The 26965-nt window shown below is 37.5% G+C and overlaps 1 protein-coding gene across 7 annotated transcripts in view; it reads right to left on the bottom strand.

Moving 5' to 3' along the window:
- Positions 1-26965, bottom strand: part of LOC126811363 (trithorax group protein osa) — an 89848-nt gene that overhangs the window by 31716 nt on the left and 31167 nt on the right. For 6 of the 7 annotated variants that reach the window (XM_050536930.2, XM_056098860.1, XM_056098861.1 and 3 more), the window contains exons 5-13: positions 26359-26500; positions 16899-16991; positions 15357-15500; positions 10996-11940; positions 9864-10030; positions 6989-7099; positions 4405-4599; positions 3860-4079; positions 446-3053 (exon numbers count right to left, since the gene is read on the bottom strand). In XM_050536930.2, coding sequence (XP_050392887.2) covers positions 446-3053; positions 3860-4079; positions 4405-4599; positions 6989-7099; positions 9864-10030; positions 10996-11940; positions 15357-15500; positions 16899-16991; positions 26359-26500 — 4625 coding nt within the window. The remainder of the gene's footprint in view (positions 1-445; positions 3054-3859; positions 4080-4404; positions 4600-6988; positions 7100-9863; positions 10031-10995; positions 11941-15356; positions 15501-16898; positions 16992-26358; positions 26501-26965) is intronic. The other variant, XM_056098863.1, reaches the window with a different exon arrangement.

Genomic DNA, 26965 nt, shown 5'->3' with positions numbered 1-26965 from the left:
TAGCAATTTTCTTATGATTTTAAATTGAAACAATGTTACAAAATGTGTGCTCACTCAAACAACATTTTGCGTGAGCAATTTTTATTGCTCGCCTTGCTCGCCCAAACCTAAATTTGCGTGAGCAGTCATCTGCTCGCCATCAATTTATTCGTGGGCAGCCCTGGTTTACCAATATCTTGAGTAACAATGTGATGTTTACAACTTCAAATGTTGTGTTTAAAACTTAAATGTGGTGTTTACAACATTAAATGTGGTGTTTACAACATTAAATGTGGTGTTTACAACTTTAAATGTGGTGTTTACAACATTATATGTGGTGTTTACAACTTAAAATGTGGTGTTTACCAAAATCTCTAAAAACAATGATGGCATAAATTTCAATGTGTTTTTTCTGTAAACTTGAGGAACAGCAAAAGTAAGAGATTAAAATAAAGTATAATGTTACCTTTCTGGTCTATCGAATTGCTGACCAAACGGAAATTGATTGGCAGGTCGTCCTGGATATTGATTTGGTGTGTTAAATTCACCAGCACGATTTGGAGGAAACCCTTCCATGTTAACGCCAGGTCGCCCGTAAGGGTCGTTTACATCTGGTTGGTTTGGTGGTCGTGGCATTCCTTCGTTACTGCTGGAAAATGGTGGTATGTTTGGACCACCTGGTCCACGAGGTATAAAAGTATTCCCTTGTGGTGGCATTTTAGGAAACGGGGCTACACTGGTCCTACTTGATGACATATCGTCTGCAAAGGGATCTTGGACACTGACACTTTCTGAGTTACCTATCGTAGGAGCTGAAGAAACTGATGGAGTAGGAGCAGCTGATGTCGTATTAGTTGCCTCGGAATTTGGTGTAGCGCTGTTTCTCATAGGAGAAGTCTGACGAGCTGCATCATTTGATGAACTGCTGTTTGAAGTCTCGTTCATGGGGATGTTGTGCCTGTTTCCTGCCATGGCGCTAGGTGGAACATTCCCTGGCATGTTATTGTTTGGCATCGATGTGTGAGGCATACTTCCAGTCATGGTACCGCCAGAATTTCCTGTCATGGGCGTCGAAGTGGCAGTTGTTGTCATCACCTCACCACTTTGAGCTGTCATTGAATTTGGCATGTTTCCAGACATAGAAGTAACGGGTCCATGACTTCCCATTTGGAAAGGCATACCTGTCCCCATCAACGTATTTGGGATATTTCCAGGCATAGCATTGGGCATACTTGTTGTCATTGTTGTTGCTGCATTCATATGTGACATGACTCCTGTAGGGGATGCATTACCTCCCATTGTCGAGTTGGGCATGTTGCTCGTCATTGAGGAATTCGGAGGATTGCCTGGCATTCCACTGTTGGGCATGTTCCCTGGCATTCCACTAGTTGGCATATTTCCCGACATAGATGTATTAGGCATGTTCCCAGCCATAGAGCTATTCGGCATGCTTCCTGGCATGCCACTAATGGGCATCGAACCCGACATTGAACTGTTAGGCATATTCCCTGGCATTGAACTATTTGACATATGTCCGGGTATAGAGTTCGGCATATTTCCTGACATTGAGCTGCTTGGATGATTGCCTGGCATCAAACCGCTGGGCATACCGCTTGGCATCGAACTGTTAGGCATATTACCAGACATCGAACTGTTTGGGTGGTTACCAGGCATCGAACTGTTTGGGTGGTTACCAGGCATCGAACTGTTTGGGTGGTTACCAGGCATCGAGCTGTTTGGGTGGTTACCAGGCATGGAGCTGTTGGGATGGTTACCAGGCATGGAGCTGTTGGGATGGTTACCAGGCATGGAGCTGTTGGGATGGTTACCAGGCATGGAGCTGTTGGGATGGTTACCAGGCATGGAGCTGTTGGGATGGTTACCAGGCATGGAGCTGTTGGGATGGTTACCAGGCATGGAGCTGTTGGGATGGTTACCAGGCATGGAGCTGTTTGGATGGTTACCAGGCATGGAGCTGCTTGGATGGTTACCAGGCATGGAACTGTTTGGATGGTTACCAGGCATCGAGCTGTTTGGATGGTTACCAGGCATCGAGCTGTTTGGATGGTTACCAGGCATCGAACTGTTTGGATGGTTACCAGGCATTGAACTGTTTGGATGGTTACCAGGCATTGAACTGTTTGGATGGTTACCAGGCATCGAGCTGTTCGGATGGTTTCCTGGCATCGAGCTGTTGGACATATTGCCTGGCATTGATGTGTTGGGCATGTTTCCACCCATGGAATGTGGTAAATTTCCTCCCATCATGGGGCCCATGTGTCCTGAATTGGGTCCTTGTCCGCCAAAGGATATATTATTTCCACCAATAGAATTGGGCATGTTTCCAGGGCCCATTGAATTAGGCATATTTCCCATCATAGGGTTTGGGCCACTCATGGAATTGGGGATATTTCCAGGGCCCATAGAGTTGGGCATATTGCCTCCCATTGAATTTGGCATATTTCCAGGGCCCATGGAGTTGGGCATATTTCCATGGCCCATGGAATTCGGCATACTTCCACCCATCGAGTTTGGCATATTTCCACCCATTGAGTTCTGCATATTTCCTGGGCCCATCGCATTTGGTCCACCCATGGCATTAGGCATATTTCCACTCATTGAATTGTGTCCACTCATAGAATTGGGCATACCTCCCGGACCCATCGAATTCGGCATATTTCCAGGGCCCATAGAATTCGGCATGTTTCCAGGACCCATGTTGCCAGACATCATGTTGTTGGACCTCATCATATTCCCGGGTCCCATCATGGAATTTGGTGGCATGTTTCCTCCGTGACCCATCATGGAATTTGGACCCATTCCGCCCATCATATTGGAGCCCGACATCATTCCATGGTGAGGCATTCCGCCCATGTGACCGGGCGGCATCATGTGAGGATTCATTGGGTTCATCATTCCACCATGTGGCATTCCACCCATTGGGTTCATGCTACCATCGTTTTGCATGTAGTGCCCCGCCATACCTCCGGGTCCTGGAGAAAATGGATCCAGACCTTGACTGTTCGGGGTACTCGAAGGACGGAAAGCATCCTGAGACGAACCTTGGGATCCAGCTGAAAAAGAGAAGAACAAAAATCTTTTAAAATCAACGGCCATATCTAGTAATTAATCGAGACTAATGGACATTTATTACAATATATTTGGGACAGTAACTGGGCCCAGAGTGCTACTCATTTTGTTTTATAATTCCCATTGCTCTTTCAATTCCAAGTACGATCAACATGAAATTTGACATTCAATGAGAGGAAACTGGAGTACCCTGAGAAAACCAACAAGGTTGGACAGGTAACTCTACTCCGCATCATGTACAAGTGGAGGATCGACACCATGCCACTTGATGACACACATTAACCCACTGGACCACCCAACCCCCAAAAATTTTAATATGTCACATATCCAAGATGGCAGCCATGTCATGCTTGGTTCCAAAGTACAATTGTATTTGTTATATTTACTCTAGATCCATCCTCTCAATTCCTGTGTTCAATATTACGTAGCAAGGCCTTGTAGACTACTTCGTTAGTGAATTATTATCGAAAAGAGAGAGAGGGGGGGATAACGTCCACTCGAAACAAACTGGGTCATTTTGGGACAAACATGGTTCAATTTCATTTCAATAATTTTATTGCACGTAGGGGTCTCTAGTAGTGGGAAGAAACCGGAGGACTCGGAGAAAATCCACAAGGTTGGAACCTACTCCTTGTCACGTACAACTCGAGAAACGAAACCACGCCAGTTGACTCAATAACAGATCTTATGATACAGCGCGAACACGCTAACCATTCGGCCATACAACCCTGCATTTATCGAAGAGAAATCAGAACCAATCAAATATCATCTAGAAGGGACGGACACTCACCTGGGGAAGGAGCACGTTTATTTTTCTGTTCACGTTTCTGAGCTAAAGCTGCCTCCATTTGAGCAAGAATGGGTTGTGGGTCCATTCCACCACGATCAAAATGACATTCAAACGCAAATAAATATTTAATATAATTTTTCTTCAAAGTAAAAGCAGCACTGGCAGACGATCCAATATTTACAATTGTACAAATTTCTTTCCATTTCTTTGTTTTATTCACCTGAAATATAAATTAAAATGTTACAATATTTTGCTTGCTCGTAGGGGTCTTTAGTAGTGAAAGGAAACCAGAGGACCCGAAGAAAACCCACCAGGTTGGACAAGCAACCCTACTCCTTGTCACGTACAACGGGGAATCAAAACCACACCAGTTGACTCAATGACAGACCCTATCATATAGTCATCCAACCCCCTTACTTGTCACATACAAGCAGGGAATCGAAAACCATGCACGAGTTACACCAGGGAATCGAAAACCATGCATGCATTGCACCATTTGGTCATCAACCTCCCACGGATGTCCAGACCCTGATTAATCGACTTACCTCTGTCATTCCGCCTCTTTCTTTAACACAATGATATAACCTATATAAATCTAGGGGCTGTTTACTGATCGCTGGCATCGACGTTATCGGCGTTCCTTTCTCCTCGTTAAACATCAACAGCTTGTCAATCATCAACTTACGATCTGGTTCCGGACCCATTTCATAAAGTTTACTTAAATCTATCGTACCAGATTTCTGTCAACAAATAAAACGAAGAGAATGGATTAAATACCTGATTATGTTTCATGGACGTCAAAATCAAAAAATAAACGAGACTTAAACTTCTATTAAAATTATTTACTATAAACCTTTTTAATTAATACTTCCGTTTATTTATACAATCTGTTCTCAAAACATCAAGAAATAATAAATAATATTACAATTAAATTTGGAAATTGTGAAATACTGAGTTATTGCTATATTCAAATTGTTAAAAATGTTCAACAATAGGTTGTATCCCAAACATATCTGTGTGTATGGTTACCTAATCGACCCGAGTGTTTTCAGCCGAAATCAGATACCTTAAAATTCTAATTCTCAAACCCCTATAACTTGGTCTTGGCATGGTTTTCTCTGGACAAATTACAACATGAAAATTTCGGTATTTTTTTTTCAAGAACCTTACACGGCAATGCTAGTCAATACATCCCCCCAAAACCCAAAAAAATCTGACCGACCCTATTTTGGAAGGGGATTAAGTAACCGTAAACACAGGGATTTGTTGTTTTTTTCTTGGTCTAATATTATAACATGACAATGGATTTAATTATTACATGGTTGGTGAGCGTGAGGATATTAGCCATGATTAGATTAATTAAATGATTGACCTAAATAAGCTAATTTATTAATTAATTGATGTACAATTTTTAATCACATAAAATTTAAAATTTCAATACTTTTCTTCTCGTTTTTTTTCTTCATTGAACAAGATACAACATGCAGATATATCAAACAAAACAAAGATCTAGAAACTTGTAACGCAAAAAAAAAACCTTTTCAGAAATTTAACGTAGCCTTGATCAAACAGACTCAAAATGACTTGTAAAAAGCGTCTACACTTTTAAAGCAAAAAATATTGATAATGGTTAGTAGACTAATCAATGACATCAAAAAATTTAAAATAAAATTTTTTTTTTTCAAAAATGTTAAAATTATAAATGGAAGCAAGATTTTGATAAATTAATCCTTACAATTCCTCAAAAAATTTAACAAAGATATTTTAAATATACTGTCTTTCATTGGCTAATAAACAAAACGTAATAAAGGTTCTCAAAAACTCAGCCAATGAGAAAGCAGTATTCTTTGAAATACGGAATATATCATTGCTTTTAAAATGTTTGAGAAATTGGTTTTGGACTGTCGTGGAGTCATTTTGAGGCAGTTTTCAAAACAGTACGAGAAAATAATAAAACAAAATCAAAAAACAAACATATACAGTACTTGAAGCTTAAATATTGAAACCATGAACAGAACAAATGTACTAATATAACATAAATGGTATCGTAAAATAAATAATAATAATAATTGACCATCCAAACAAAGAGGAGGAAGGGGATGTGGACTAGGAAAGGGGAAACAAATTTCAAAAAAAAAAAAAAAAAAATCGAAATAAAAATAAATGTGCAAAAGTTACGAATACTTTATGTAGATGATATCGTCAGTGCACGGACAGACGACATGCAGAAACTCCCAACCAATCAACATGAAGGAAGGTTAGGAATTATTGTAAATAGCTGTAAGTAAACTCGATGATCATTGGATAATTTTTGTTACCGATTAGTCAATGGCAATCAACCAAAACCAGGAGTCGTTAGGAAGTAAATATATATATATGTGTGTATAAATAAAAAAATTTTAACGGGTCAGGACTCGTTACCTCGCCACCAGGAGTAAAGGGTAAGTCGACACCAGAACAAGGGGTCAAGGTCTGAACAAGGTCATGTAAAATACTGGATGTTTGAGAAAGCTATTGAGAAAACTGCAGTGGATAACATCATTGAACATGACAATAATGAACTACAATTACATCTAAACAACACGACCACGAATATCGCAACACTTTTAAAATTTGAATATTCAATTAATTATTTTTTTTCTTTATATCTTAAATTTGATAACTTTTAATTCTTAAATGTATTTGATCTCAAATCTTAATTAAAAATAAAATATCTAATTTTGGGTTTCAGACTGTCCAAAATAAGGACATAAAATTAAATATGGCAAAAATAAGACTACAAATTACTAATAAAATATTTTTCTTTTCAGCTAAATAATTATTTATGTTATAAACTTTTTTAGTTCCAAATCTAAATGTTAATAATTACATGACAATAATTCATATTAAAAAGCATGCAGAAAAAAAAAAAAAAAATATGTATAATAAATATATCAAAAGCTTTTCTCCATTTCTCAAAAATCCAGTTTGACCTCTTGACCCAATCGTATTCCTACACCAAAAAAAAAAACTCTTTTTGCCTAATAAGGGTGAATTGAGCAGGAAAAGAAAGGACAAAAAATCGACAAAAGGCATATTTGAAAACTTTTTGAACAGTACAAATATGGTCTGACTGACTGAAGGACTTACGGCTGCGCCCGATACTCCCGGGCTGCTTATGTCATATTCGTCATACGACGCAATACTCACACTACCAGGTGAATGGGCCATCGAACCCGCGGGCGATGAGTACCCACATTCCTTAAAAAACAAACAGCGCTATAAGTCAGACCCTTTTTCGTTCTCTAAATATTGTTTTCTTTTAACAATTGTATTCTCTTAAATGTATTATCAATTAAAATAAAATAAACAAATTCATAATTAATTTCATTTTTATCATTGCTGTGTTTCTGCCTTTTAATATCTCAAATACGCTTCTTTTAGAAAGTTCATCTTCTATTGCTGTTATTTAAGCCGAACAGTCAACACGCATTGAATGACTGAACGAAAAATAATCAATCTATTTGTAAAAGCAAAGCTTTGCTTCATACTTCCGTTTAGAGGAGCAATTATTCTAAAATTGGTTAGCAGTTCACTCAAATTAATCTGTGTACTGATTTGTGTATCGTTACAAATCACCAATTCTTGCATGGTAAATTGTCCCCCCCCCCTCGCTAGACTGCATATTTTTATCCTGGCCTCGTAAGGTTTTTTTCTCGAATGTAAGAATGAAGGACATAAAACGAAAATCAATGGAGGAAGGTAGATAAAATTAGGCTTTCTAACGGCACATAAGTCAATCAAAAACTCAAAATTTGGAATTTGATAAAATTATTGAACATTCTAAAAGGCTACTAATGTTTAAAACAACAGATAGATCATATATCAAAATAAAAATAAAAATATATCATTCCAATCTATCATCTAGTTCCAACACTTGGATCTTTCTATATTTAAATACACAATCACTAGGACAAACCAATTCAAACTTTTTAATTCTTCAGGGGTTTTCATAAATACACAGATAGCCACCCGAGTCTTGTCAACAACATATTGGTTTGAATCTCAAAAATTAACAACTACCAAGAATGACATCATTGCTGCCATCTTGGAATTGTGACATCATATCAGGCCACACAAGTCTCAGTCAAAAAAATTTCGAAATTTATCAGGTACTTTATGGACCATGAACTCGAGGATGACATCATCACTGTCATCTTGGAATTGTGACGTCATCTGAAATCTTAGTTTATCAATTGATGCGCAATTTGTTCAAGAAACGAGCATGCCAGTTGTCATGGTGATCGAACTTGAGTAGTGCTTTTTTTTTTTTTTTTTCCAAGTAAAATAGAAAGAAAAGTTATTCCTGAAGAATAAAAATTCCAATTGGTTAGGCCTAACAACCATATTTGTAGCTAATAAGTCGTGATTTTCACAGTATCCTTATATAAATATCTCATTCAAGTTAGATCCTACTTTCATTTTTCTATTATTTTTACTATCCTACCATTCAAATGCCTGAAAAGGGGTTTTAACGTCTTGCATTTCTAAAATAACAGGGCTAATGAAGATGGGGCCACAAAAAGGTTATTTCGGGACTAACATATGAGAGAAATTTGGAGGACCCGGAGAAAAACCACGAGGTTGGACAGACTCTACTCCTTGTCACGTACGAGCGGGGCTTCAAAACCACCCCACTTGACTCATTGACAGACCTTGTGATTTTGCACGCACAAGTTAAACACGATACCCCAAACCCCACTAATGAAGATTGGCATACATGCATGCTAACATGTGTTCAGGGATGTAGGTTTTTTGTCCCATCCAAAATACTAGATGCTATTCTGTACCGGGGTCACATCAAATACAGATTTTAGTACCAAAAATATTCTTATTAGTTATAATTCGAATACTGTTCGAACCTTTAGATTCAATTTAAATGATCCTAGTAGGCACTGTGCCTCTTCAAAATCAATAAATTTTCCATATCTATTTGGAAATAAATTTCTAGTGAGTTTAGTCAATGATTTGTCCGAATAAATTTTAGGCAAGGACAAGTGATCATAATCTTTTCTACGGCAAGGAGTGTGTTCGAAGTCGTTGAATTTGAAGCCATTTTAGGCAAGGGAAAATGATCACTATCACAGCAAGGACTGCGTTCTAAGTTGATGAATTTGAAGCCATTTTAGGCAAGGGCAAATGATTACTATCTTTTTACGGCAAGGACTGTGGTCTAAGTCAATGAATTTCAAGCGAGTTTAAGCAAGGGCAAATGTTCGCTATCTTTTTACGGCAAGGGCTGTGGTCCAAGTCGATGAATTTCAAGTGACTTTAGGCAAGGGTGAACGATTACTATCTTTTTACGGCAAGATTTTAAGAAAGGGTCAATATCACTAGCTTTTTACGTCTACGTCAATGAAATGATAAAACAGAAACGAAACAAAGATCTAATTTAAATTTGATTGGATGAGAAATGAAGTAAATAAATCTGCGAGAAATACAACTTGTTGCGTTACAAATATGGAACCGTGTATCGATCATCATGTAAAATATTCTAATAAATCAATTTCTTAGTCAGCTGATTAAAATCCACTTTTAAAAAAAAAAAAATCAAAGAATAAATTATATAATATGTTATGCTGTCTTCATAAGCCTAGTCAGAGCAGTAGGACGTTAAACTCCATTTCATTTCATTTTTGTAATGACAGTGCTCATTTAAATGATCAGAAATGGGAATATTTCCACGAGAATTAATAAATAAATTCTGCAATAATCTATGATAATGGCAACTGAATTAACCCTAAGCGGGAATTCTTCAAATAGAAATATTTTCAGCACAAAATACTGCTGACAAGAACATCAATATCACTTAGGTATTTGAGAAAATCGCATAGTTAAAATTGAGGGGGGGGGGGGTGTTTTTTTTTTAAAAGTGGATTCTATATCATTTTACTTCTATTTTTTTGTTGTTTTTTTTTATATAAAGAAAATTTTAATGACAATAAAAACACGAAAAGTATCAAACCTTTTTCTTTTTCTCTGGTGGTTCATCAGGAAACGTTGGTACGGGAACACAGTTCATTCCGGGCATGTTCGGCGGATGTTCCTGTGGATTCTGGGATATATTCGACTGATTATTCATTCCTTGTGTAACAATGGGAGCTGTAATTGATTGGGTTACTGCTGTCGAGTCTATAAAATAAATCCAAGAGAGTAAAATGGTTTAAATGTCAAGAAAACTAATTCGGATATTTCAGAACAATTTGGCAGCAATTTACGATGGAAACTTTCGTCTGGTCAAATTCCACTTATCAGAGGTTATGTTCATGCAAATGACTCGACACTGTTTCTTGCCCCATCCACCCGTCCTGCAGCACCGACATGGAGAAACCACAAAGTAAAATCCTGAGATACTATTTTGGCCAACCCCATGATATCAACTAAGATCTCCTCATTAGTGAGAGAAATGTGGTTTAACTTCCAATCGACACAAACTAGGTCGTTTCGAAAATAACATATGGCGGGAAGCTGGAGGAACTGACAGACAAAATGAAATTGGGTTTAACGTCCTACTCCGAACTGGGCTAATGAAGAGGGGCATACGTCATACAGTGTGCTATGAGGGAAATTTTGCCTGAACATCGGCACTACAGCCTACTCTTATATCGAATTCCAACTGTCAAGGGAGCTTTTACGTGCATGCCAATATATACACAGGACCTCGCTTTATTGTCCCATCCGAACGACTAGCCAGACAGACGAACCTACTAATGTCATGTACAAGCGGGCAATCGTAACCACAACACTTGACTTAATGACAAGCTTTATAATCCAGAGCACACGTTAACCCATTCCTCCAGCATCAGGGAGAAACCTTACAATTTACACCTCAAGAGTTTTCAGCAACTGAGCCTCCTAACACAGACCCACAAACAAAACCCAGATCCCAGACCCACAAACAAAACCCGAAACCCAAGGCCACAAACAAACCCCAGAGCCACAAACACAACCCAGACCCACAAACACAACCCAGACCCACAAAGATAACCCGAACCACAGAGCCACAAACCAAACCCTGACTCCAGAGCCACAAACCCGAATCCCAGAGCCACAAACATAACCCAGACTGCAGCGCCACAAACAAAACAAATACTTACTGGGATTAGCAGGCATGGAGTCTGAAGAATTGGACATCTGATCTGTTTCGCCACTAGGGGGCAGTGTTTGACTAGTTTCACTGGGCACGGGTGTTTTAGCAGGCGCATCTTGTCCAGCTATATCACTACTAGGCACAGGTTTAATGTTTTTATCGCTATCACTGTTTATATTGGATAATTTTTTAGACGGATCAGAGCTACTCTCCCATTGGTTAACACAATTTGTTGTTCCACTATTGTCTGATGAGTTCTGATTGGATGTAGAATCTTGTGAATTTGAGCTATTGGCCCCACCTGGGCTCGTCGTTGATGCACTTATAACCGGTTGTGTGTTCAGTTTTGCTTGACTGTCTTTTGGCGTCGACGACGCATTAGTGGCACTATTTTGAGAGGCGGAATTAGACACTATATTCGAGTTGTTAGGTTGTTGGTTCATATTGTTCGGCACATTGTTCATAGGGGGCGCACCAAGTCCAACAGTCATGTGATTAAGCTGACCAATCGGGCCAGAATTATTCATAGTAGGTGAATTATACATACGCGATTGATTTAAGCCTGGGCGTAGATTGCCCGCGCTATTTGCAGCAGCTATCATGGCCTGTTGAGCTGCTACAGCAGCCGCGTTTGCACTTTTCGACGACGCGGAGGAATCTGTTATCGGCATATTATTCATGGCGGGTCTAATAGGTCCGGGACCATTAGGGCCCATATTGTTATAGACACCATATTGATTGGGCATGCTCATTCCCATGTTACCCTGTCCATAAACATTATTATAATTAGCATTGGGCATCGATGGGCGTGGCATATTGTTATACATTGGGTTACCACCAGCACCCCCACCCATGTGATTCGGACCGTTGTAAATATTTTGCGGGTAATTCGGCATCCCCCCTCCACTTGTGTTCTGTATGCCTGGCATGTTCGGATTTCTTCCAAAATTACCTGAAATTATTAAAAAAAGAAAAAAAAATATTTAACACATTTCCTGGCACATAAAAATAAATTTACAAACAGGCCCCTGTTTCATGAAATCTTAACTAAAGATAAATTCCAAATTTTAGTAGATACTTCAATTTTGATTGGCTAAGCACTAAAATCAATCTAATATTATCCAATCAAATTACTAAAATTTGGATTTTATCTTAGTTGGATTTTCATGAAACTGGCTCCAGGACTTACATAAGAATGAACAGATCAATGCCCACACGGCAAAATCTCAATGAACTTTCTCAGCCAGCACAGAGCTTGTACACAGGACCTCCAGGTGAGCTACATGTCTTACTGAGCCACTGTGGCTCGCACAGATTTGTCTTTTATCAGTTTTATTATTAAAGATGCATTATGTAAGATTCAGATAAAGAGAGAGAAAAATGGGGTTTAACGTCCGCTCGACACAAACTAGGTCATTTCAGGACTAACACATGGTTTAATTTTATTTCAATAATTTGCTTGCACATAGGGGTCTTTAGCAGTGGGAGGAAACCGGAGGACCTGGAGAAAACCCACAAGGTTTGACAGGCGACCCTACTCCTTGCCACGTACAACCAGTTGACTGAATGACAGACTGTATGATACAGCGCGCGCGTGCTAACCATTCGGCCATCCAACCCCCCTTCAGTTGGTCGTTCTTGGTATAATAGTTCAAACTTAGATAACTCAAAACGAAAGTATATTGAAAATTTTATTCAAATTACTTTATTCTGGGCCAAGTTATCATTGCATTGGTTGTTTATTATAGAAACCATGGTACTAGTATATTCAGGTCTTCGGCTCGCTTCACCATTTTTAAATTGAATCCATAAATAGCCAAACCCTTCTAATCTAGTTAAAATCTCTAGCATCCAATGGCGTTGAGAGTTGATTATGGTTGTGTCAGGTTAATAAATGTCTAATTAATAATTTTTAAATATTAAATGGACCAGCAATAGGCAGATTTAGCTCCTGAATAATGCATCTATAATATATGCCTGTCACAAAACAACAGCAGTATTGGAAATGTTAGTCATAATCAAATTAGTAAATGCAGGAGGACTGCACCACATACAAACACTCGTAAGACAAACCCGCTGACACAATGAATATTGTCAGGTCTGATATCAAGGCTCATAGAAGACAAATTCCAAGTCAAGAAGTAAACCCAACCCCTAAAACATACAAACGCAAAAATTAAATATTTTCCTCCCTTACCCACACCACTCCCCATAAAAAATTAAATTAATTATCATATGATAAATGAAATGAAATGAAATGGAGTTTAACGTCCTACTGTTCTGCTCCTAACCTGGGCTAATGAAGACGGGCATACGCCATACAGTGTGCTATGAGGGAAATTTTGCCCGGGCAGCGGCACTATCGCCTACTCTTATATCGAATTCCAACTGCCAAGGGATCTTTTACGTGCACGCCAATGTGTACACGGGACCTCGGTTTTTCATCCCATCCGAACGACTAGACAGCTTTCCTTGTCAGCCCCTCCGTCCTGCATCACTGACAAGGGAGAACCACGCCGGAAAATCTGGATGAACTTTCTCGGCCAATGCAGGGATCGAACACCCGACTTCCAGGCTAGCGAGCTAGCGTCTTACCCACTTAGCCACTTGATCCCCAATTATCATATGATGACAACACCCAAAACCTAAAAACCTATCCCTACATGCATCTCTAAACTTTCCCATACATTTCTAGAGTACCAGACCAAGAAATATCGATAATATAAAATTTAAATATTAAATTAATTTATCATATAACACAACACCCAAAACCTAAAAACCCCTTCCTACATGTATCTCTAAACATTCCCTTATATTTCTCGAGTATCATACACCAAAATATCGATAATATAAAACCTAAATATAGGTGAAGTTAGGGTTAACTATGGGAGATTACGACCTCACACAATATTGACCTTAAATAACTATGTCAATATTGACGACATCAAGAATCGGGGGAATTGTAATGGGACTTTCTCGTCTGATCAAACAACAAAATTGATCTCAAAATAAATAAATGAAGTCCTAAAAACAACAACCAGTGCTCTGAAACAATGGTTCACGTTAAGTCGTCGTATAAAATTTAATAATTCCTAATCAGAGAGAGAAAGAGAAATGGGGTTTAATGTCCACTTTACACAAACACAAACATATGGTTTAATAATATTTCAATAATTCGTTTGTGCGTAGGGGTCTTTAGCAGTGGGAGGAAACCGGAGGACCCAGAGAAAACCCACGAGGTTGGACAGGCGACCCTACTCCTTGTCACGTACAACCAGGGAAATTGAAACCACACCAGTTGACTCAATGACAGACCTTATGATACAGTGAGCACGTGCTAACCATTCGGCCATCCAACCCTCCAATTCCTTATCAAGATTTGACCAAGATATAAATAAATGGAAGAAGGTTAAACTTTCAGTCAACCAACACAAACTAGGTCATTTCGGGACTATCATATGGTTTGATTTTATTTCAATGATACATTTGAGTGTATAGGTCTTTATTTCTTTAGCAGTGGGAGGAAACCAGGGGACCCAGAGAAAACCCACAAAGTTTGATTGACCTGGATTTAATTAATTCATACTTTTTTTTAAATCAGCTAAAAATCATAATTATTTAAATCAAAATTATTTCATATTTTCTTGGTATAAGTTTTTTTTGATCTTCTATTCTTTATTTCTATATCAATATTAATAGTGCAATTCAGCAGTTAGAGTTATTTCCCTTTGTCCTACAACTTCAATTGATAACATATTAAAAATGTTTTCAAAATCCATGGTTTTCATATAACAATTTGATTAATGCTTTCATTTCTTTTTAAACCTTAGGTAATTCATGAATTAAAATCTCTCGACAAGTTTCACAAATCCAAACATTGAAATAAACACCTGTCACCTATAATGAACAGAACACATTCCAGCTTTGTCAGACACATTCCCTCTGGTGTTTCTCTTTTTCCCTTGAGGGAAATTTTGCCCGGGCAGTGGCACTATTGTCTACTCTTATATCGAATTCCAGCTGTCAAGGGATCTTTTACGGGCACACTAATGTATACATGGTCCTTGGTTTTCCGTAACTTCCGAACAACTAGACAGCTGTCCTTGTCAGACCCTCCCGTCTTGCACCACTGACAAGGGCAAACCACATACCACGCATAAAATTTAAAATTTCAGGTTCATTACTGTCAAACAGTTTGCCATAACTTAAGAATGATCCCTTTTCCTTGGTTAAAACCTAAAATTTATACTAGAATTTTAACCTCTCAACCATGCCGAATTTATTTAGACAAAATATTTTAGTTTAAAAGGTTTTGAATAAGGCGACCCTGGACTTTAAATATACAATCAACATTAAAAGAGTACCAACCTTGATTTCCAGGCGGATATTGTGAGTTATATGGGGGATAATGTCCAGGCATATGACCACCACCCGCCATCTTACTTCCCGGACCAGATGGATAAGCTCCCTGATTGGGGCCAATAGGAGGGGGCATAATCTGCTGATTAAAACCTGAAATACCAATATTGAATCTGTTAAAGATTGAAGTTCTTTTTTGTTTTTTTCTAGAGATATTTTATTCACTACATATGAATGGGAAATCGGGGGAACAAGCAAAATGCCTATCTATGTCCGACCCCTATAGATTGGTTGCTAAGCAACGAAAACTACACCCACAGCAGCAAAGTCACCCAAGTAATCCACAAGAGTTTTCAAAGTGAAAAGGGCAGCAAGTCAGGTTTCAATTATAAGGAATTTTTGAAAATCAATAACTTTCTTTATCTCATAAATATAAACACTGTAAAAATTTCAATACAATCGAGAGATTTCTTTAGCCTCTAGAGCATTCACAAGATTTTTTAACATGATCAAGGGCCACAACTCTGGCAGTAATTATTGGAAATCTTCTGCATCTCATGACCTTAAACGGTGTATAAATTTAAAGTCATCAGGATATTAACTTTAGCCACTAGAGAGTCCAGAACCAATTGTGGATAATGAACAGACCGACAAAACAATTTTAGTATTAAACAGGCATTATGTAAGAGCTAAATGTGCCTACATATCTTACTTTGGGCCTTAATTGATATAAAAATTATTATTTAGACATTTATTAACATGACAAGACCATAACCAACTCTTGATGCTATCAGATGCCTTTGATTTTTAAGTAGATGTAGAGCCGAGGCTAAGACAGTACTTACAATCAATGCACACATCTTGTCAAAACTACAAACAATGATAACTTTGCTCAAAATTAAGTAATTTGAATGAAATTTTTTAAATATTCATTTTGTATTATCTATTTTTGGAATATTATGGTACGAACGACCAGCTCTTTATCAAAATCTTACATAATGCCCCTTTAATCTAAAAGTAAAATCAAAGTTTATGTTCGTCAGTTTGACCCGGGGAATGTTTTAGGCCATGATTCGGTTCAATCTGGGCCCCTGGTGAAGCCGGATATCCCCCTTAGTTTTTATATCCTCAAGTTGTGTCAGAAACTGGAGAAACAGGAAAAAAGCAGCCAAGTTAGGGTTTACTCTTCGTCAAATTGAAACTGTCAAATTGGAATGCCAAAACTGTACACATCCGGACCTCAGTTTGAATTAATAAAGTACTAGGAAATGAAATGGGGTTTAACGTCCTACTGTTCTGCTCCGACTGGGCTAATAAAGACGGGCATACACCATACAGTGTGCTATGAGGGAAATTTTGCCCAGGCAGCGGCACTATGGCCTACTCTTATTTCTTTTACGTGCAACGCCAATGTATACACAGGTCTTCGGTTTTTCGTCCCATCCGAATGACTAGACAGCTGTCCTTGTATTAGTGTTCATGACAGATGTAAATCATTATATCTTCAGTTAATACAATCTTTTTGAATTAGTTGTGAATTAATTTTCTAACCTTGAGTTGCCATTGGAGATTGACTTAAACGACCTTGACCATCTATCTGACCTGATGGAGGTCGAGGGGGCATTGGACTGCCAGGATGGTTTCCTGAAAGAAAAAATAATAACATATATCCATAAGCTTATTATTCCGAATCATAAAAAATCAGAAAATACAATTTTTACACAATACAAATGGGCTTCAAAAGTCACAATGGTGGGTACCACAAACATAAAACTCAAAAAAACGAGCGGGTCTCCAAAACTCTGTATTAGTCTAATGAATATTTCTATTGGCTGTATGTATCAGCAGTTGCGAAGGGGGTCCAGAGAGCGTCACTAAAGCCTTCTCTTACATGTTATTCCAACCGCCATGGGATCTTTTACATGCACGCAGGACGTTGGTTTTTCGTAGCGTCCAAACGACTATATGTAGTCTCTCACCAAGCGCTGTGACCTTCACCACTGAGAAAGGGGGAATCACGCTGGAAAATTCCCATGAATTTCTCGGTCAACGCTGGGATAGCACAAGGGAAATCAAGGTAAGCGTGCCAATTCCTACTCACTGACCCACCATTGATCCAAATTTGCAAAAGATTAAAAGACTTTAAGAAAACTGACTTACATATTTTTAACACAGTTTAATACATGGAAACTTATAAATAACATCAATTACAAATCTATTTATAGTTTAGGGGATTACCCTATTATAAACCTGTTTGTTAATTATACAAGTAATTGATTATGTCAATGAGTGGGTTTTTCATTCTATTCATTCAATTAATAATAAATCAAGTCAATTACTGGGTTATTGGTACACATAAAACCTTGTTAATATGATGAATGAATATGATCTTATTAAATATACATTAATCATTTCAATTGTCATGAGAGTAATGTCCCCTTGAACTATGATTAACGAATATAATTATATTGTTAAAAATACATCAACCATTTAAATTGTTGATAAACTATTAAAGAGAGAGAAACAGAGTTTAATGTTCACTTGACACAAATTAGGTCATTTTGGAACTACCATATGGTATAAGTTTATTTCACTAGGGGTTTTAAGTAGAAGGAAACCAGAGGTCCCAGAGAAATCCCCTGAGGTGCAATAACAAAGGAGATAAGAAATGAGGTTTACTTTTCTTTACCAACAGGAGACTATTGAAGCTGGGATTATGTCAGTTACATACAAAACTTACGTCGTCTGTCTACAATTAGCTCCGCTTGAGCACAGACACTAAGCTAGTTGATGAGCATTTTAAATCCTTTGAGACTTTTGAGAAGTATTTATTCTGTTTGCATTTAATGAAATTGAAAAGGTTTAATTAGTCATGTGTATAAAAGATGTGAACCACGGTATACTAATTGTTAGATATGGTGGTCATTAAGGGCAGACAGCGAGAGAGAAAGAAATGGGGTTTAACGTCCACTCGAGACAAACTAGGTCATTTCGGGACTAACATATGGTTCAATTTTATTTCAATAATTCACTTGCGCGTAGGGGCCTTTAGCAGTGGGAGAACCTGGAGAAAACTTGTGAGGTTGGACAGACGACCCTACTCCTTGTCACGTACAACAGGGAATTCGAAACAAGGCCAGTTGACTCAATGAAAGGCCTTATGATATAGCGCTTAAGGGCAGAGATCTAACTCCTAGTATGAAGTAGATGGATCCTGTGTGCAGAATGATATCAGGTAGTTGACACTGGACAGCAGCTGCTCTACAATCTACTCTTATTTTAATTATTAAATGTCAAAGGCTCTTTAACCTTCTCTGATCTCTAAGTGACTAAAGTTTTTCTATCACGTCTCTCAAGACCACAATTTTGTTGCGGGGATTAAATATCTTTAAAATACAGATGCGACGGCATCCTTTGATGTTGGAGTACCATTATTTCAAATAATGGTATGGGCAATGTGCCAAGTGTAACTAGTTGAAATTTTGGACCCGAGTGACGTATTTCATTGCAAAGCATGTGTAAGTGTCTTAAGTTGTTTAATGGTCTTGAGCGCAAGACATTGCATAATTATATGTTGAAACTACACGAGGGCCATAGTCCCTTGTGTTGTTTCAATATATTACTTAATGTCTCGCTCTCAACCATTATACCACACTTAATTTATCCGTGGTACAACTAAATACTATAACAATGATTGGTCATATATATTGAGAGAATACTCTTCGTCGCCTAAATAAGTAAGTGGCTGTTTTCCATAAGTATGTGTTATAGTTTATTATCCTACCCAGTTACTAAATACCACTAAAAATCAAAGTTTATAGATGTTTTAATAAGCTGCAGAGAGAGAGAGAGATGTTGTCAAACATCCCTTTGACACAAACTAGGTCATTTTGGGACTAACATATAGTTCAATTTCATTTCAATAATTCGCTTGCACGTAGGGGTCTTTAGCAGTGGAAGGAAACCAGAAAACCGGGAGAAAACCAGAGAACCCGGAGGAAACCCACAAGGTTGGACAGGTGATCCTATTTCTTGCCACATACAAGCAAGGAATCAAAACCATGCCACTTGACTCAATGACAGACCTTATGACACAAAGCACACACATTAAAACCATTCTGCCCCAACTAGAAGCAAAGACTGGTTGAGGTTGTGTTTTATATAAATTAATAACAGAATTGTTATGTAATGTGTTTAAAGTAACGCTGTTTACATGAAGACCATGTGGTATTTTATAATCTGATAGTTTGGCAAGAGTTTACTATAAAATATAAATAATGGTATAATTTACTACTTCATCTATTAATAGAACCACTATTACATACTCAGTCAGTGATTATAATACTACTTGATTAACCAGACCATCTAATAACATATAAAAACACCTATGACCATTATTGGCTGATTGACCAGGACTTGAAAGACTAGACAATTCAAGGTTAGGACTTAAGGTAAACCAGAAGGCAAATAGATTATTTGTCAATAGAGTCAGAGAGTGCAAATTACTGGCCAGACTTCAGTGAAGTGAGTTGAAATATATAGATCAAAAGCCCTGAATGAATGAATGACTTGAACACATACAAACATTGTTACAGAAGACAGACATTGATTGGTTGTATGAAGTTAGGCTCCACCCACTTGTATTAGAAAAGCTGTAAAAACACTGCAGGTGGTCTCTCAACATCTTCAATAGTTCATCTAAACTACTTTATCATTAGCACATGCTTTTTATCCAACAGCACACACACAGAAAACTATAATTAGACTACTATACAAAATCTTGGAAATCCCCCTTTTTTTCTTCTAGTCAAATGTCAAAGGTGGGAGAAAGAATGAGTTTAGCAGATTAAGACAAGTTGGAGGAGAAAACCAACAGATTACATCATGATTTAACTAATGGTGGCAAGAAATAGTACAGTCATGATTACATCATCAAAACATGTGTACACAATGCTCTTGGCATAAAATGACCTGGGGCCCCGTTTCACGAAAATTTAAAGATACATTATGGGAGATTTTTATAGAGAGTTGGCCATTCTTGCTATAACAGTTCAAAAGTAGATGATGAAAGAAGAATATATTGAAAAATTCAGTCAAATTACTTTATTCTGAACATAGTTATCATCGTTGTAATATTTGACTTGAAATGGTAGCAAATTGTGTCTTCACCTTCGCTGATAGTTTGATTGACAGGTGTTAACTCCACCTACATATCTCGATTATCAAGTAAAGTTTTCAAAGGCATACCGAAACGCTTTACAGCGGCCTCGCTAAGTACACTCTATCATTTAGCCTCGATCTAACTGACGTATTTTCATCAGGTTACCCTTTATTCGATTTAATCAATTAGTGAAATCCTATTTAAATCCGAGCTGTAGCCGAGCCATCCGTGGGTCTACAGAGTTGATTTTGGTCTTGTTTAAATAAAGATCTAATTTATAATTTCTATAACATCTGAAGCCTAAATTAAGACTTGCAATAATCAGATTTAGCTCTTGCATAATGTATGTTTAACTAAGATAAAATCCAAATTTTAGTCATTTGATTGGATAATATTAGATTGATTTTAGTGCTTAGTCAATCAAAATTGAAGTATCTACTAAAATTTGGATTTTATCTTTAGTTAAGATTTCGGGAAACAGGGCCCAGAACATGTGGAGTGCCCTGCCCCAGGTCTTGGGTTAATACATCTTTTATTAAAAATGAATTATGCAAGAGCTACATCTGCCTATTGCAGGTCTTTTTTTTAAGTCTGAAATGTTATCTAAATTATTATTTAGAAATTAATTAACTTACCAAGACCATAATCAACGCTCTAGGCTATAGCTAGCCTGCGATATATACTAGATTTGAATACATTTTGTGAAGGATGATTTAACGTCAAAATGGATAATCAAGATTTTTTGATTTTTTTTTATCGTACCAACTTTAGTAATGATGATCGAGGCTAGGCCTAAAATTCAATCGCTAATATCTCAGCTGAGAGTTAAGCAATTTGACTTAAATTTTCAACATATTCTTTTAACGGTTTTTTTTTTTTTAACTAGTATAGCGAGAACTGTCAGCTCTTTATCTAATCTCCTATAATGCCCTTTATAGTTTTCTTGAATAATGCCCCTGGTCAATAACTTAGAGAAGATAGTTTCCCCCTCTCCATTCCAAGCCCCCTCCCTCCCTCAAGTCAAATATTTATGGCAGCACCCTCCAGCTTAATAACTAAGTAATGTAAATAAAAGTATTACCAAAATTTCAGTGTTGGAATTTAAAGAAAATCACAGCAAAAAATTTGAAGGGTCAGGCTGGGTTACATATTCATGTTTTCTGTGATTCTTTGAAATATGAAAACGTGACCAATCAAATCACTCGATGATTCTTTGAAATATGAAAACATGACCAATCAAACCACTCGATTTATTTGATGACTAAATCAATTTAATAGTTTCATTTTTTTACGTTTTAACGGAGAGAACTGAAGACTACTTGGTATATGATTTTCACAATAATCTATTTATTTCAGAAATGTGTGCCTGTCATCCATGCAAATAATTGAATTGTTCATATCTCCTGTTTCATAAATGACAAACAGAAGGAAGCTAACCATGTAAGACATTTGCGATAATTAATTTACTTTAATATTTTGTTGTAATTGTCTTCCAGTCAAATGATTTAATTGTTCATATCTATTGCAGTTTTTCAATATCGCCTTAAAGTAGATATTGGGGTAATTTCTGATATAGATGCATACACAAAGATTGTCAGGCAACTAAACATACACCCACAGCAACTAAGTCGCCCAGGCAGTCAACAAGGGTTGTCGCATATATTTTCTTTTGTCACTAATGAACACATGAAAATCTGACGAGTAATAACCCATTAAGTAATTATTAGAAGTCATTAAAATTTATTTCAATTGTTTGTCTCTTGGGCTCCACAAGATTTTTCAAGGTGATCAAGGGCCATAACTAAGGCAGTAATTATCAAGTTGGAAATCAATAGGCTTCTAATCTCATGACCTCAAACAGTGTGTATAAATTTAAAGTCAATCGGATATTAACTTTAGCCTTTAGAGCATCCACAAGATTTTTCAAAGTGATCAAGGGCCATAACTCTGGCAGCAATTATCGGAAAGATGGGGTTTAACTTCCACTCATCACAAACTAGTTCATTTCGGGACCAATATATGGCTCAATTAAATTTTATTAATTCGCTTGCGCATAAGGGTCTTTAGCAGTGGGAAGAAATCGGAGGACCCGGAGAAAACTAACGAGATTGGACAGGCGACCCTACTCCTTGTCACATACAAGCAGGAAATCGAAACCACGCCAGTTGACTCAATGACAGACCTTCTGATTCAACACATTAACCATTCGGCCAAATGAGGTTGACTTCTGATATTTGTGACTAAATTCTGGGTTTATGATATTTGTGACCAGATATTCTGACTTGCAGGGGTATGTTTGGCACCCATTTTTAATTGATGCAAATTAGGCCCTTTCCTCAGCCCAAAAATCAGAAAACTTTCGATGCGTTGTAACGGATGATCCCATGAACAAAATGGTACCAAGAAAAGAAATGAAATGGGGTTTAACATCCTACTGTTCTGCCACAACTGGGCTAATGAAGACAGCCATAATCCGTACGGTGTGCTATTGAGTTAAATTTTGCCCCGACAGCAGCACTATGGCCTACTCTTATATTCAATTCCAACTGCCAAGGGATCTTTTACGTGCACGCCAATGTATACTTCAATCCAAACAACTAGACAGTCGTCCTTGTCAGGCCCTCCTTCCTGTACCACTCAAAAGGGGAAACCACGTCGAAAAATCCTGATGAACTTTCTCGGCCAAAACAGGGATCAAACACGAGACCTTCAGGCTAGCGAGCCAGCGTCTTACCCACTTAGCCATCGTGGCTCCCTGGTACCAAGAAACCATATGTTTCAATTTTTTCTAGGTCATCTCCTATTTAGAGTATACAAATTAGGACTTGAATGAAGGAAGCATTGAATAAAATAGTCCCTCTACTACACTTTTTATACATTTAACTCAAAATATTTACATGTCATGACCTTTGACCTGAGATTAAATAGAGTTATTTACCAGTGAGTTCAAGATGAAAGGTGTTTTGTTTATTTATAGCCTGGGAGATAAAGTCAAGTCTAAATATAAACCAATTTATCGTTTATCTTTTCAATTACTTGTCTTGACTCAATTAAAGTCTTCACACATTCAAAATTCACAGTCAAATTTGATACTTTTTTTTTCCTTACTGACACATTTTTCTTCTGAATCAACCACACCCAATGCAGATGTCAATCATGTAGGATCACTATCACTCCACATCAAAGAGAGAGAGAAATAGGGTTTAACGTCTACTCGACACAGACTAGGTCATTTCGGGACTAACACATGGTTCAATTTTGTTTCATTAATTCACTAGGGGTCTTTAGCAGTGGGACTCGGGGGGGAAAACCACTGGGTTGGACGGGCAACCCTACTCCTCGTCACCGAATGATATTACGTTTCACATTCTTTGGTTCTTACTGTCTGTTTTGAGAAAAGAGGGCTGCTGTGCACAACAAGGAGTAGGGTGTCTAACCTTCTAGGGTTTTTTTATCAGAGTCTTCCTGTTTCAACCCACTGCTTAAGACCCTTACACTCCAAGTGAATTATGGAAATGAAAATATGATATTAGCTAGCCCCAAATTTACATAAACTTCTAGATCTATGTTAGGGGTTTTGTAAACATGAATATTCATGACCTTTGAATATATGAATAGTAATGAGATGTGTGTGTGTGTGTGCAGCCGTAGATCTAGTTGTCATGGTAAAGCGTGCACAAGTCTTCTGTAAATCGAAGCAAAAACATGTATTGTAATGATCTAATGAAAGTGAGAATAAAATACCATTGAATTTAATATAAGTGTGGTCAATTAACAGTTTGAACAGTGGACAAGTGTTGACAGGAAGAAGAAGGTTGGTTAGTTGTGTGAGTGTGTATGTAAGGAAATGAATGGGGGATTGTATCCAATAATGTAGTAAACATATGTAATATACATGTATATAGCAGGAGTTAAATATATAACATATGGTGTATATTACAATATATAACAAGCACCTGTTCCATTCATAAAATACATCTTTAACTACAATACTTTTACTATTTACATCAATACTTTCACTTTATTTCACTGTTTGAGATTATGTATACGTATTGTTTGTTTCTTCTGTGTTAAGCTTAGCAGTTCATTCTGGATTGATTTGTGGACATTCCAACGCACACGCCAGTGAAGTTACTTGATTTTCCATTTACTATCAATATACCGATAAGTAGATTGCTGTCAATGGATCATTGCTACTATAACCATTGATATAAGAGTAGACTGTAGCTCTGTTGTTGGGCAAACTCACCCACATAGTACACGGTATGCCCGTCTTCATTAGCCCAGTCAGTGCAGAACAGAAGGACGTTAAAAAAAACATTTCTTTTACATTATCAAAATCAGACTTTCTTTGAAATGAAATAAAATGAAATGGGGTTTAACATCCTACTGTTCTGCCCCTACTGGGCTAATGAAGACGGGCATACGCCATTCAGTGTGCTATGATGGAAATTTTCCTCGGGCATCAGCACTATGGTCTACTCTTATATCGAATTCCAACTGTCAAGGGATCATTTATGTGCACGCCAATGTATACACAGGACCTGGGTTTTTTGTACCATCCAAATGACTAGACAGCTGTTCTTGTCAGGCCCTCCGTCCTGCACCACTGACAGTGAAGGGATCGAACACGTGACATCCAGGATAGCAAGCCAATGTCTTACTCACTTAGCCACCATGGCTCCCAGATTTTCTTTGATATGGTCACCAATTTGAAATTCTTATAAACAAAAGTAGGGGAAATGGTATCCAATATAGTACAGATCCTATTTTGTTTTGTTTTTTATAGTTCAAAATTTTGTTTTACTTGTCTTTACTACACTAGAAGGATCTGCATGATATGAGGGATTAGCCAATGAAACAGACTTTTATGGCGAGTTTTTGGTGTGAGGTACACGGAAATGTGGGTAATTCACTAGAAACATTAATGCTGATTGGTTAATTAAATGTCTGACGTGATCGGGTCAAATGCTGCTTGTATGACCCCCTGCCGCATCCTTCCACTAATGCTAGTCAGATCTTCATGTAGTAGAGGCCATCGAAAGTATAAAAAATCTGTATTTGAATCAGATTGTAGTAATGGCTGTTAGACCACAACATATCTTTTATAAACTAATACCTGGTTGTATAATATCCTGCACTTATCACTCCCACTCTCTGCCCAAACCCCTAAATCTACCTCAACCTGACCCCATGTGATTTAATTTCACCTTTTATCAAATATACAATATTTACAATATTCCACAGGTGTCCTGTGATTATCTTGTTTACCTCAACACCACTGGACTGTTAAATGTATGTCAGAAAAGGGGAGACAACTCTTAACTGCATCCTAACCCAAATCCTCTAGAATATTTACTGTGGTCTATCAAGAGCAGACCATACTGACCTGGTAGTGATTTTTCCACCTACTCTTTGAATTCCTACTGTCTGGGATTCTTTACAAATGTGCACGCAGATATCTAGGTTTTAGTGGACCCTTGTAGGAAACTATGTATTGGTGTCGAACAGAGAGTGATTAGAAATGATAGAAAAACATCCAAAGGCAAAAATGTGCTTTTTACAGATAGATTTAAGGGAGAGAGAGAGAAATGGAGTTTAACGTCCACTCGACACAAACAAGGTCATTTCGGGACTAACATATGGTTTAATTTTATTTCAATAATTCGCTTATACTCCTTGTCACGTACTAGATTTTAGGGTACCAAGAAACTTTGTCAACTGGGATGCAGGTAGAACAAATCCTAAGGGTTCTCATCGGCCCAATTCAGAGAAATTCTAGTCACAAACCCAATTATCCTCCATCAAACAAACTTTCAAAACAGAAGATTCGAGAAAGTTTAAACTTACCTGGTAGCGAGGCTGGTGTATTTGACCTTGACCCAGTAGATCCAGCGGGTGATGGGACCCTCCGTAAAGCTGATGAGGGATGAGCACCCGTAGATGAGACAGAATCTTGTTGACTGTCCCCTTCGTCTGGGTTACTCGTTTCCTGTAAAGAAGATTTTAAAAAGTTGATTAAGAAGCAAAATGACAACTGATATCTTTAGCTGTGTAGACTTCCAAACTCAATGATAAGTGATATCAGATGTTCTAGAAATAGTAAGCATACGCTACCTCATGTACAATACCAATCACTAAGTTTATAGTTGGTTGAACAAACCAACAGTAACGATTAACATTAACAGAACACAGTTTTTACAGGATACAATCACTAGTTTTATTCTATAAGCACAACGTAAAATGCCACTCAAAGAGTAATGATTACATTATACACCAAGTTAGAACACTCTATCGCATATTAAAAAATGAATGAGGGACAAATGGCCTACAGTTGAACCCATTACAATAGTCTCCTGTTTCTTTCGAATGGCTGAGATCATTAAAATCAATTTATTGTTCACATTATAAATATAAATGCATTTTTCCAGCACCAATACAACTAATCGTGTACTAT

The sequence above is a fragment of the Patella vulgata genome, chromosome 2, assembly GCF_932274485.2.
Source record: "Patella vulgata chromosome 2, xgPatVulg1.2, whole genome shotgun sequence".
NCBI lineage: Eukaryota > Metazoa > Mollusca > Gastropoda > Patellidae > Patella > Patella vulgata.
The sequence above is the reverse complement of the archived record's forward strand: the minus strand, read 5'-3'. Positions and strand labels throughout refer to the sequence as shown.